Raw genomic sequence first — 13,906 nt, 5'->3', positions numbered from 1 at the left:
TACAGAATTTTAACGGGCATGCAGCTGTTCACAACCATCAATTACTATAGATATTCCCCTCACACTTCCTCTCCTTGTCATCAACACAATGAATCAATGAGCCCTGTAATGACCCACTGCCTAAAACTTCTCAAACTAACAGAACAGCTGCAGCAGGAGTTTGTGGGCATGTGGCGCAATTACTAAAATGCACCTGCAAATCAGAGTTGCCATTCAACTGTCCTTACAGCCAGAAAATTATGCAAATAAAAAGGTTATACAAAAAAAGTGCAACATCCGAACTCACACACAAAGTAATGTCTCTGTCCACACTGAAACTTTGCATAAGATGAAGGGGAAAAACAAAAACATTTCATATAAGCAGGTGTTTGAATATGTAGAAGAAAAAACACTAAAAGACATTCCCTAAAAGACAATTCTTCGCATTTGACTATGGCCCTGTCCCTGCGGTCCTCCTCAGAGACCACACTTTCATGAGGTAAAGCCACTTTGACTGTTAGGTAGAAGTCTGCTGTGAAGCTCGCTTCAGTGTCACTATCGGTTGCAAAGGGGGTACTCGCGAGCACCCTTTTGAAACCTAAAATGGCAAACAGGACACCCTACTGCTTGTGGACTTACAATGGCCACTGCATGTCTGTTAAGTCCACAAGACCTCAAGTGTGCATTGAAGTGTGCCATTTGGGACACTGAAGGTCTATGATGTTGCATGTGTGGTTTAGTTATTTAGAGTATTTTCGTCCCATGATCTCAATTATGAGAAACAGCTGCAAGTGAATTACCCGGACAGTAGCATCTTCTGAGGATGTGATGAGGGTTTCACTGTCGTCAGTGAACTGACAGTGGTGAACGGTCCTAGTGTGACCCGAGAGTTTCACCGTGTTTCCAGATGGAATCTCAAACACCTTCAGAGAATGTAAAACAAATTAAATTAGCAGTGCATAATAAACCAAATTGCAATTGCATTTATGATTACTTGTGCTCAATTACGCATTGTTCAAATGTTTATTAACTACATTTACTACAACTGAAATTTAGGAAAACTTAAATTATAGCAAAGTTCAGAAAAATTAAAATGTACACTTGGAAAAAAACACATATGATGAGATGACAAAAATAGCTAAAGAGGAGAGGGGGGAGGTGACGTTGAGACAAAAATCCTTAAATCTAAGGAGAGAAATTAAATCAGAGAGAGAATTAAGGCTTTTTTGGTAAGGAAAGCATTATGTAAAAGACTACAGCTAGTTGTACCCTGCATTGACCTCAAGATAACATTTAAATATATAAACCACTAATGACAAATCAATCTCAAACATTTGGAGTTAATCTAATACATCTAAGCGATTTATAAGAGCACACTTGAAGGTGGGTCAGTTCGCCCCTCTCCGTTAGACATTCAAGACCAACAGACTGACTATCGGCCCTCTCTGCTGCCTCTAAAGCTTCGACACAAACTTAAAGCTGCCTGGGGCTACGGGAGCACGGGCTGTGTTTTTGAGGGAAAAAATGTGGTATTTGTGTTTGCAGGCTGGTGTTCTGGTCTTATGTGAGCGTCATCAGGATCAAATGCTGCGGAAAAGCAGATTCAGAAGTCATGGATGAATGTGTACAGAACACACGAGGTCACATGATCCTTCAGAAATTATTCTAATATCCTGATTTGGTGCTCAAGAAACAATTCAATGTCAATTTCACACTATCAATTTTTAAAACATTGTTAAAATCAGTTTTTTAAAACAGTTTTTTTTTTTGGTGGAAACTTAACCATTCAGGATTTATTTTAAATAATCGCTGAATAAAGATGTCAAATGTAAACTGCCTAAAATACATTTCACACATACACTTCCACTCACCATACCTGCACTGTACCTGTCTCTAGCCCTAGTGCCACCACAAAATCACGCTGTAAGTTCAGCAGCTGCAAGGTTCTCCATCCAACGTTCTTCAGAAACTGTCTAACTTTCACTCTTCCTGTCTGCGCACACAAACACAGTTCTCATCTTTCTACTACAACTTGCAGACCTGCAAGAAATGCACCATTACAGACTAACTGCATTCACAACACTACAATTGCTTTAGTTGTGAGTAGTTAGTACGCTTGCAATGTTTTGCTCAGTAGCCATTTGGCGCCCTCTGATGTTTCATAATGGTACCAGCATTACTGCAGATGAAGTGAAACATTTTTCGAAAGAAAGTACACAAGTCAACAACTATAAACATTAGAATGACAAAAGTTAATTTAAATATATAAAAATGACTTAAATACATTTAAATAAAAAAATAGTTTTTGTAATGGCCTGTGGTAAACAGCTTCATTTGTATTGAACCTGGAACATTAAAGTTTTATGCATTTTACATTCATTTAACTGCTTCTCTAAATCTGTGTCTTTCTCTGTTAAATAAATGGTTGTTTGGCAGTAAAGGGGTGTAATAAATCTGAGAGGATGGAGAACACAATTTCATTCCATCAGTTAGCCGTTACCTCTAGGCTTCCCCTTTGTCCCAAACATATCAAGTCACATCCATTACACTATAGCACACACAGGAGGACAACACTCGCCTCCAGAATGACGACATTCAGTAGAGACAGAAGGGAATGGTTTGGGAAAGGAAGGGCGAGAGATTAGAGGGCTGAGTGCAGTTGACAGCCACGGTAAATCACTGCCTGAGGCGAGTCAAAACACCCAAGCATCTTGAAGGCTATTTTTACCCAGAGTGCCTTGCATGCCCAGAGACTCCCATTCAAAACGAGCATAATATTAGGATGAGACAACTGGCGATGAAGACACCCCACAGGTGAGCTGCAGTACCTGTACAGATCCATCCTCAGTTCCCAGTGACACAAAAGCAGCATTTCTGCTGATACAAGTACAGCGAATCCTGGACGGCAACTCTTCACTCTCGTACAGAATAGCGCCTGTGGATGCAGCCTGTACCTGAAGTTTCACAATGCAACATCACATGTCATATAAAATGCAATCAAACAAAAACAGCTGTAAGCTAACAATAGATGCTCTGGTGAACAGTACCTGTAGTCGGTTTCTGCTGTCGGCTGCCACTATTGTAACGTCGCTCAGGGAGAAGAGAACATCAGTGTCCCGCTTCAGAGCCACAGCGGAGGTGGTGTGAACCTGGTCTGTCTCCCACAGCTAGACAAGCGTTAACAATTGTTGTGATAACAGGTCAATACTGTTCAAAGAATAACTGAAAAAAACTAAAAATCACACTACAGGAAGAGAGGGACAAATCGCTAGCTTACTCTAATGGTCTGATCATCAGAAGAGGACAGCAGCAGTGAGCCGTCGGGTGAAAACTGGACACAATGAACCCAGCTCAGGTGACCGTTGCATTCGGCTTTCTTTTTACTGGTCTCAAAGTTCCACAGCTGAAAAACAACAGTCCTTAGTACCACAGTGGGTTTTTACATCATTAGCCAGGCTTACTCCATGCTTTACATTGTTTGTTCTCATTTAATTATTCTGAGCTAATAACATTGGACAAGGGTAGCACACGACAAGCATGTAACTTCTTAACTGCTTGTCCTGTGAACATCATGTGAATCTGCTCTGGTTGTTAAATCTTATAAAGCACTACAGTTCAAAAGTTTGGGGTCAGTTAAGAGTAATTAATACTTTTATTCAGAAAAGATGCATTAAATGACCAAATTGGCAGCCAAGACATTTGTGACAAGATAAATGCTGTTCTTTTTAACTATTTGAAAGAATCTTGAGAAAAAAAAAGAAAAAAAGTTTCCACAAAAATATTCAACTTAAAAAAAAAAAAGCTTCTTGTCTGAGAAACATTTATGAAATGTCACCAAATCAGCATATTAGAATGATTTCTGAAATATCATGTGACACTAAAGAACTGGCTGCTAAAATTACATTTGAAGTTTATATATTAAAATAGAAAAAAAAATCATTGTTATTTCACAATTTCTTTATTTCTGATAAAATAAATGCAAACTTGGTGATCATAAGAGACCCAAACTTTTGAACAGTGTACTATAAAGATATAACAATACTCATTTTTAAATTGCTTTCCTAAACATGTATGATATTTAAGAGCAACAGCAGAGAGGATGATTTAAGTGATTAATTAAGAGCATATTAACATTTTGGTCAGTTGGTCACACAAACCTATTGTATGGGGGGGACCCAGAGTTAGAAGAGAACAAATAGGTTTGGAAATGCTTGCACAAAATCTGCACATTTTAGCGCTGTGGTGTGGCGTACCTCTACAGTGTAATGAGAGAGAGCGACGGCCAGCAGGCTGCTGTTGGGACACGCGTGGCAATACTGAATTGTGCTCAGACGACTCGTCTTCATCTCCAGCAGCATGTCTGATGTTTGTACGTCAAACACCTACATGCATACAACAGACAATATACAGTTAAAGCAAATCATGAGCACAAGAGAAGCAGAAGCAAAATCACCCACACAGTACGTTAATCTTTTCTGACAGCCTGAGTACTGAAAGAGTTTTATTAAAGCTTTACCTTTAGTTTGTGCATTAAAGAAGATTATTCATAGGATTTTTCCTATGATCATTTTAATTAGTTTGTGTGATAGTCGTGAATCAGGCTTCAAAAATCAAGCTGTTACAGGCACCAAATCAAAAATATTGAGTGGCAGTGCCAACTTATTTCACAACACCACTCGCAAAATCACTTACAAACACAGCGTTCCTGGCAGCACAAATGATCCGTGAGCCGTCAGCTGACCAAGTGCTGCATTTCACAATGGCTTTTACTTCGTCGTCACTCTCTGGGAAAAAACTGTTGACATCGATTGATTTCCACTCGTTCGCAGACGACACCTCAAACAGCTGCCAGATACAAAAGTGCAAGAAATGCATCATCAAGATGATCCAGCATTTCTAATAAAGGTGAATTTAAATATAGAAAAGAGAACATCTAATTGTAGATCAGAAGTCTTGTTTTTACTTACAATAAAATATATTTTAAATGAAAAAAATTCATTCATTTAAAACTACAAAAATTACAAAATGAAAGCAAGCTTATATAAGCAAGCAAATAACAAAATAACTAGTCGGTAGGCAAACCAATTTTGAAAAGGCCTCACCTTCAAGGTGCCGTCACTGGATGAAGTGGCGAGGTAAGCGTCATTAGGGGAGAAGCAGCAGTGATTGACTGGTTCCATGTGTCCAAACATAGTGTTTTGAGAGGTCTGCTTGTTGGGGTTCCATAGCTGCAGCAAAGATGGAGATGGGAGAAAAGGAAAGCAGTGTAAAAAGGCAGGACACGGATTCAGGAATAAATGGATAATGTGTGTTTGGTGTAGGGGTCTTGAACACTGTTCAAGGTTTATGGAACAGGACCGCTAATATAAGAGAAAAAACAGGAACTGTCTTGAGTTCAACACATCTGCCGTTACATTCTCTAAATCTTATTTCAGGGTGTTTCTTTCGCGCCTCATGCAGAGATATTCCACGAAATGCCCCTTTTGTGTTCACGCCTTCACTGGTTGGGGGGTGCTCTCATTACGTTTTTGACACCCGTGCGATCACTCTGTTTTCGCACCCTCAAATGAATACAGCTAAACTGCAGACTCCTGCTGTTACACTCCTACAGATCTCCCACAATTCTGTGAACATTTCACAAGCTGTAAAAATTACACGGCTGCCCCGTTCCCCTCCTCTGCTGTTCCGAGTGAGCATCCTACCAGCTGTCACTCGCATTACTCATGTTCACCAAATCTGACTCTAAATGTGGAAAGAGGAAATGAATGGAGCAAAAAAAGTGCAGATAAGGATTTAATTATCAAACACTTTGGAGCAAGACTAACACACACCCGCTATGCACCCGTGACATGAGGCGATTTTATTAGAATATTTGTATTATTATACATAGACTCATTGTGAACTCATTGTTTAAGTGGAGTCCTTGGAGGGGTTACTGAACTGACTCAATGAACCAATCATGTCAGACTCTAAAAGGAATAAGATTAGTGTTACAAGCGCTTAAGGTTCATTAGAATAATTACTAACAATATTCATAAAATGTAGTCAAGAGTTTCACAAAGGTTTAGCAATAAATGGGATGTAAAAAACACTAGTAAAATGATTTAAAAAGAAATTCTAAAAAAATGTCAAAGTAAATTCTACAAATGAATTTAATTATTGTTAATTTCTAAACTACTAAAAATTCTAAAGACTGCATTCAAAAGTAAAAGCAGAACTCAAGAACTCTAAAAGCATCTGACCTTGGTGTTGGTGAATTTGTCGTTTGAGCAGGTGGCCAGCAGGACACGTCGGCCTGTGTTGGTGAACTGGCAGTGGTTTATCTGTTCCTCATGTTCCTCCCCAAACACTTTGATAAGAATGCCTCGCTCAACATTCCACAACTACAACACACAAAACACTTCTCATTCTCCTGGCTCATTTTTGAACAATGTACACACAGCACTTTGTATTAGAAACCGGAGGTTTGGATTGGAACAGGAGGTTGAATATTAAAAGAATCATTCTGGAGCCAACTGTTGACCTACAAAAAGATATTGACCTACAAATAAAATTGGCACGGAGACAGACACTGACCTTAACCTTCCTGTCACTGGAGCAGGTTGCTATTTGACGGTCATCGGGGGAGAAGGCACAGCACAGAACTTCTTCGTCATGAGCCTGAAGCTCCAGGAGTTTCTCTCCAGAGGTTGTTTTAAACACCTAATGAGGACAAATAGGCAAATATTTTGCCAGTCACATAAAACAGCACAGTGTCAGGACACAAATGTATATTTACCCGCAACGTCTTGCTGGCCCCACAAGAGGCAATTTTACTCCCATCTTTGGAGAAGCAAGCATAGTAGACGGACCCCTGGTGAGGATGCATGACCAGCCGGGACAAACTGTCCTGATTATTTTTGTTCCTAAAGTGTCAAATCAAAATCTCATTTACTACACACTTTAAATCAAAATCTCATTTACTACACGAAAGCCACTGTATGAGGCAGTTCTGAGAGGGACACATACACCCAGTCCAGATAGAGCTGCCCTCTACTGGCCCTTCTCTGCGCTTGCATCAAGGCCTGCCTGTAAACCTCAGAGCACGCGGGCTGAGACAGAGCCAACTGCACTACGTCAGGAAACGGCCTCTGCTCCAGCTGATGTCCGTTCAGAGAGAGGAACTCCTGAAACTGCAGTCTCACCTCACTATTCTGTGTGGAAAACATTACAGGCCTTTTTATACAAATCATTTGCATTCTATGGCCATTTTTTCTTTCCAATAAAAACGCAAATCATTTCTGATCGAGATGTACAATTGAGGAACATCAGAAAATATAACTTAAACTGTATAAATACCTCTTTGTCTAGAATTTCACCATATTCTACATAGTCGTTGATGAGATGAGCAGATCCCATAACCTGAGCTTTTTCTTTGACCCAGTCCAAGGAAAACATCAGTGAATAAAGCTCCTAAAAAAAAGAAAGGAAAATTTTGTGTTAATAATGCAAAGTAATTATTAGAAGAGCCTACATAAACTCCAGAGGAGGGGAAGTGTTAGTGTAGGTCATACTGTAGCATTACCTTAGACAGTCCCGCTTTAGCCATGTGGTACGGGAGGAAGTGGTACCAATACGAGCATTCTTTATCTCCAGATCTGGGTGGGCTTTCATTATAGAACTGCTGGTACTGACGGACCATCTTTTTATGTAGTTCCTACAGGAGAAATGAATTCAGACCATGTTCTTTGCTGTTTGTCACTTTAAAAAAAAAAAAAAAAAAAAAAAAAAAAAGCAATATAACTCACAGCAATTTGATCACGATTCTGTTCAGTGAGAAAGTCCAGCTGCAGATCGTGAAGGTAATAGAGATACGGTCGCTGGTTACAGTCCCGAAACAGCAGTGATTTATTCACAAATTCCTGTAGGACATCCTCCACCTCCTCCAACTCAAGACCCCACAGCACCGACAGAACCTGCATGACAGAAAACAACGAATAAAACCAAAATAAACTTTGAATACAGACTAATATAAAAATAAGCGACAATGAGACATGAGATTTTCTGTCTAACCTTAGCAGGCACTTTGATGTCTTTCTGCATGATGCTCAGGTCTCTGTATAGATTTTGGTGTTCAGGCTCCAGAACCTGCAGGCTGGCGTCCATGGCCTGGTCCAGAGCTTCATAGTCATAGGACGATGACTTACGGATCCGCTTGAATTGCTTCCTCTGCAGCAGCCGAAGGTAATAGCTCCAGCGGTCAGGGAACTCCCTCAACAGAGCTCCAATCAGAGAAACCACCAAAGGAGAACCTAAAGGAAGGAGAAACATTTACAACGGTCAGGGGTTTAAAGTACTTCAGTGTTAGTACTTAATTCTATGGTACACAGTAGTAATGAAGTACTATTACTCAATTGTTATTCAAAGGAGATAGACCAATATAGGGCAACGATGATTTACCAAGTCATTAAATTTGTAATTATTAAAATTAGACAAAAGTGATTTCAGAAAACATCTCATGATGTGAACATGACACTGCGATCATAAGGTGAGGTAGAGGACAATGAGCGGTTGAGAAATGCAGTGATCACATTTAGCATAAAAAAGCAAGTTGTACCTTTACATTCGCTCACAATGCTGCGGGCCTGGTCTGGAAGTTTCTGTGGTTTCCCATTGACATACAAAGCAAGAATTTCCAGGGCTTTATCCTCATCTAGACCGTTTTCAACAGGCACTTCAAACCTTGTACCTTCACAAAAAACAAAGCACACAGAAACAGGATGAAACCTAATGAATTTTGCAAGATAACAGCAATAATACAGACAAAAGAACATTTCTCTCATAACCTCATCTGAAAATAGCTTATCTCAAAGACCAGAGTTAATGTAATTAATGTAATTTCATTTAGTGCAGAATTTGCCTTGGATTCAAAACTCAGACGCAAGCAGGCACAATATCCACCAAGTCACTTACAAAACTAGACTTTTTAGGAATAGCCTCTCACTGTGTCAATCAATACAATGCAAACTGGACACACTAAAATTAACTACTCACCGCTTACAGAGTCAGTCAGACCTCGGTTGCGCGTGGTCAGAAGAACTCGGCACTGAATATCAAAGGACCTGAGAGCAGAGCTGTCCCAGACATCGTCCAGAATCAGCAGGGACCTGATGGATGTACATAAGAGGAAGCAGCTGATGTCAAAGAAAAGGCAAGTATTTGTAAAAATTAATTTTATTTTGAAGTGTTATAGTAAAAGACACCTTATGAGTCCAGCACTCACCTGGGGAATCTGCGGAGTATTAGGAACCGCAGGCGCTCTTTGGCCTCCTCCACAGAGCAGGGTGGTCGATGACTGGCTTCTGAACTTTGACCCTGCTCCAATCGGAAACATAGAGACTGCATCCTTACTAGCAGGTCTGCCCGCTCACATTGGCCAACAGAAAGCCAGTGAATACCATCTGGAAAACACTCTAAAGAAGAGAAAAATACATAAAATATGGCCACTTTTAGCCCTGTGGGCTTTTAGAAAATAAACTCAAACATACTTCCACTCTAAATAGCTTACTTTTAATTGATTGATTCATCCACTTCTTTTCAAACAAATACTGGGTCTCATTCACTAACATGCGTATGCAAAAATGTGCGTGAAGTGTGTACGGACGATTTTGAGATCAACATCAAAACAAAACCAAACAAGTTATATTTCATCCTAACATGACTAAATATATTAAAGTATGTTGCATTAATTGTATTAGGCAATTTAATCCATATTTAAAATTATATAATAAAATTAAATATAATTTCATTTCATCTTAAATACACTTCATCATAAAGTTAAAGAGTAAGAAAAGCTGTGTTATAGCTTCAGCTGTGAGGTTTCTCTGAATAACAGGATATATCAAAATAAGATCTAGCACACGTGTACAGTTGGCTAATGAGAGGTCTGTAATCTGGGTCTGTATAAATATCTTTTTTGAGTTTGAACTGGTGAGAAAGGCACATTTGACACTGCTAGAGGCCGGGGCGAGAGCACGTCTGCAAACAGCGGCAATTTTGACGAGAGTGATGAAAGTATGCAAGGAAAGTGTTTGCTGAAAGCCCTTATATGGAAATGGTTTGTGCATGTTTTATGCAAATGACATTCTAAACACATAAGTGAACTTATTACCCTTAATGAGGGCATGGTCTCGAACAGCCTCGGCAGCCATCACAGACTTCCCTGAGCCCGCCATGCCAAAAACTGTGACCCAGCCTGGTGTCTTCTGCAGCTGGTACAGCTTCTGCCGGATCAGGTTCAGCAGAGCGGGACGGCTGACAAACACAACGGGTCTCTGAGGCACCCCACCATCACTCAGAATCGCCTGGACTACAATAAAAGCAAAAACTCTTGTATCTCATACTTGCCTACTTCAAAGACAAGTTCATACATGTCCAAGTGGCTAAAGTGGTTACCAGAGGGAGACACTCCATCAGCAAAGCTCCTCTCTCCCTCGGGGCTGAGCAGAGGCAGGTCACTGTGGAGGAGGTTGGCTAGATCTCCGTAACTCTCTCTGATCAGTGCATTGTATAAGGAGATGTATGCCCTGTTGTCTTTCCTCAACAGCACCTCGAGCAGGGCTGCCGCCTGCTCTCTTCTAGTGGCCTGGAGAAGCAGAAATAAGGAAACTTAACTTGAATTCCCTCTTTATAGAAGTAAAACAGCATGTTTGAACACCACAACAGACCTTGTTAAGCACCATCGCTTCTTCGTCATTCGTCAAGACGCCATCGCTGACCATGTGGTCCATCAAGTAGGAGGCTTTGATGTCCTGCTCCAAAGTGGCTTTGGAGCGCAGCAGACAGCTGCGAGCACGTTCCTCCATCTCCACATAAGCTGCGGCGCTCTTCTGAACAACACTGCAGTTGATTGAGTGTTATTTAGCGCAACAGGGCAGTCTGCATCAAACTAAGTGGGAGAGAGAGTACAAATTAGGCATTTTATTTACTCAAACAAGGGCCATATTACAGACAGTCAAAACACCATCTGATCTGTTTAGTTATCATGGTGATTTCTGTTAAAATCTTTAAGTTATTGCATTTTTGAGATCCTAATTTAAGGCCTGTTCGCACCAAGGACAATAACTAGAACGAAGGAATAACTGGCCACTTTGTTGGGTACACCTTGCTAGTACCGGGTTGGACCGCCTTTTACCTTCAGAAATGCCTTAATTCTTAGTGGCATTGATTCAACAAGGTGCATTTCTCAGAGATTTTGGACCATACTGACATGACAGCATCACACATTTGTTGCAGATTTGTCGGCTACACATCCATGATGCGAATCTCCCGTTCCACCACATCCCAAAGGTTCTCTATTGGCTTGAGATCTGGTGATTGTGAATGCCATTTGAGTAAAGTAAACTCCTCATGTTCAAGAAACCAGTTTGAAATGATTTGAGCTTTATGATATGGCACATTATCCTGATGGAAGTAGCTACCAGAAAATTGGTACACTGTGGTCATAAAGGGAAGGACATGGTCAGCATCAATACACAGGTAGGCTGTGGCGTTTAAACAATGCTCAATTGTTACTAAGGGGCCCAAAAAGTGCCAAGAAAATATCCCTCACACCATTACACCACCAGCACCAGCCTGAACTGTTGGATGGAGCCATGCTTTCATGTTGTTTACACCAAAATCTGCCGCTACTTTCTTAATGTCACAGCAGAAATTGAGACTCATCATACCAGGCAATCTTCTATTGTGTAATTTTAGTAAACCCATGCAAATTGCAGCCTTTTTTCAATTTACTACTGTGCAATTTTGGTGAGTCCGTGCAACTTTTACCGTCAGTTTCCTGTTCTTAGTTGACAGGAGTGGCACCCGTGTGTCTTCTGCTGCTGCAGCCCATTTGCTTCAAAGATCTACGTGTTGTGCGTTCAGAGATGCTTTTCTACAAACCTCAGTTGTAACAAGTGGTTATTTGAGTGACTGTTGCCTTTCTATCAGCTCGAACCAGTTTGGCCACTCTCTTCTGACCTCTGGCTTCAACAAGGCATTTTCACCTGCAGAGCTGCTGCTTACTTTCTCTTTTTCAGACCATTCTCTGTAAACCCTAAAGATGATTGTGTGTGGAAAATCAGCAGTTTTTGAAATCCTCAGACCAGCCCCTCTGGTACCAACAAACATGCCATGTTCAAAGTCACTAAAATCAACTTTTCCCCCCAATTCTTAAGCTCAGTTTGAACTTCAGCAGATTATCTTGACCGTGTCTACATGCCTAAATGCATCAAGATGCTGCTCTGTGATTGGCTGATTAGATCTGAGTGAACAAGCAGTTGAACAGGTGTACCTAATAAAGTGACTGGTAAGTGTATAACAATAACACACGGTTTTATTAAGGAACGGTACTTTCAGAAGGATTTAAAGTGGTAGAACAGAATAAACCATGTATTTGCATGTTGTGTGGACAAAATTTTATGGATTAATTTATCAAAATAGATCTGTTTATTTGTATAGTTCCTGTTGTGAACAGGCCTTTAGAATGGGAAAACCTGCTCCCTAAAATTTTTTAAAAGCTATAAAGGAATAGTTCCAATACTGGCTTCTGACTAGCCAGCACAAAATCCACTAAATAGTGAGTCATATTTCTGCATAGCAATGTTCAATTAAGCCAGGCACCATCTTTTATCGAAGGATGCCACAAAGGATGAACTTTCATAAACTAACATTTTATTATTATTATTATTTCTTGAGTGACTGTTACCATTTAATAGACTTAAAGGGATAGTGTATCAAATAAAATTTTACCCTCAAGTTGTTCCAAACCTGTATGCGTTTTTCTTCTGTTGAACACAAAAGATGATTTTTGAAGAATTTTGGTAATCAGACAGTTGACAGCACCCACTGACATCCATAGTAGGAAAAAATAAATACTTGGAAGTCAATGTCCAGGTCAACTCTTTGGTTTCCAACATTGTTTTAAATATTATCTTTTGTGTTCAACAGAAGAAACTCATACAGGTTTGGAACAACATGAGGTTGAGTCAATGACAATTTTCATTTTTGGGTGAACTATCCCTCGCTTTAAAAGACAGCATCTGCACCATAATAACTGCTTAGCTCGCTAATTATGTTGTGTAGCAACGTTCAATTAAGCCAAGCACTATTCTCCTAGCGGGAGAATGGCAAAAGGATGAATTTGCTAAATAATAAAAATAATAATAATTAATAATAATAATACCCTTCATGAATAGCTGTTATAAGTTACTTGTAGTAACAGCAGCTGAATCATAACCGACTGGTGAACGCTAATTGTTCTAAAGCAACGTTGAATTAAGCCTGGCACTAGGCCTATATCTTCTATCGGAAGGATGCCAAACGAATACATTTGCTTAATAAACTCTTATTAACACAAATTACCCTAAATATTTTGCTTTATATAAAATATGGGACTTGGTAATGGCTACTACAAATGCCAAGCAGGATAGTGTCTAACAACTGACTTTAAACCCCTATAAACAAACGTTTTTTTTTACCTGGTAGTGCATGACAGGCCTTATCAAAGTTATGAATCTGATAACAGGTCAAAATATAACGAACAACATGAGCAGAATACGCTAAACAAGTATTATAAAGTAAACCAAAACTAAGACTTAATTAACATACCGAGACAATAAAAATACAGGTGTGTTTTTACAGTCTATGGTGTGGACATACTGTTAGGTACTTACTGTCATGTCACTGAATAAGAAGCAAAAGACGGTCTGTCTCTCACGGTACAAATACTGAATGTAGTGAATAATTAATGCGAACAAGGCGTGCGTCTAGAAAACGTAATAGCCTATATTACTTCAGAGCCTATTAGTTGAGAACCTACTAGGACGCTCAGTAAGAATTAAATGTGTTCGATATGCTTAATTTATAGACTCAGGTGTGGCTCATCAGCCCATAGTAGTGACTATTA

At 39.8% G+C, this 13,906-nt stretch overlaps 1 protein-coding gene across 4 annotated transcripts in view; it reads right to left on the bottom strand.

Annotated features, from left to right (window-relative positions):
- Window positions 1–13,906, bottom strand: part of apaf1 (apoptotic peptidase activating factor 1) — a 47,794-nt gene that overhangs the window by 33,649 nt on the left and 239 nt on the right. For 2 of the 4 annotated variants that reach the window (XM_081362767.1, XM_081362770.1), the window contains exons 2-23: window positions 10,686–10,906; window positions 10,414–10,603; window positions 10,130–10,327; window positions 9,242–9,431; window positions 9,013–9,125; window positions 8,576–8,707; window positions 8,032–8,270; window positions 7,767–7,934; window positions 7,544–7,675; window positions 7,318–7,431; window positions 6,988–7,172; window positions 6,758–6,884; window positions 6,556–6,681; window positions 6,222–6,362; window positions 5,082–5,207; window positions 4,672–4,824; window positions 4,233–4,361; window positions 3,257–3,382; window positions 3,027–3,146; window positions 2,808–2,933; window positions 1,856–1,972; window positions 780–902 (exon numbers count right to left, since the gene is read on the bottom strand). In XM_081362767.1, coding sequence (XP_081218893.1) covers window positions 780–902; window positions 1,856–1,972; window positions 2,808–2,933; window positions 3,027–3,146; window positions 3,257–3,382; window positions 4,233–4,361; window positions 4,672–4,824; window positions 5,082–5,207; window positions 6,222–6,362; window positions 6,556–6,681; window positions 6,758–6,884; window positions 6,988–7,172; window positions 7,318–7,431; window positions 7,544–7,675; window positions 7,767–7,934; window positions 8,032–8,270; window positions 8,576–8,707; window positions 9,013–9,125; window positions 9,242–9,431; window positions 10,130–10,327; window positions 10,414–10,603; window positions 10,686–10,823 — 3,213 coding nt within the window. In that variant the 5' untranslated portion in view covers window positions 10,824–10,906. Of the gene's footprint in view, window positions 1–779; window positions 903–1,855; window positions 1,973–2,807; window positions 2,934–3,026; window positions 3,147–3,256; window positions 3,383–4,232; window positions 4,362–4,671; window positions 4,825–5,081; window positions 5,208–6,221; window positions 6,363–6,555; window positions 6,682–6,757; window positions 6,885–6,987; window positions 7,173–7,317; window positions 7,432–7,543; window positions 7,676–7,766; window positions 7,935–8,031; window positions 8,271–8,575; window positions 8,708–9,012; window positions 9,126–9,241; window positions 9,432–10,129; window positions 10,328–10,413; window positions 10,604–10,685; window positions 10,907–13,673; window positions 13,835–13,906 lie in introns of those variants that run through there. The other 2 variants (XM_081362769.1, XM_081362768.1) reach the window with 2 other exon arrangements.

This window comes from Scardinius erythrophthalmus (assembly GCF_964197995.2).
Source record: "Scardinius erythrophthalmus genome assembly, chromosome: 4".
Taxonomy (NCBI): domain Eukaryota; kingdom Metazoa; phylum Chordata; class Actinopteri; order Cypriniformes; family Leuciscidae; genus Scardinius; species Scardinius erythrophthalmus.
The sequence above is the reverse complement of the archived record's forward strand: the minus strand, read 5'-3'. Positions and strand labels throughout refer to the sequence as shown.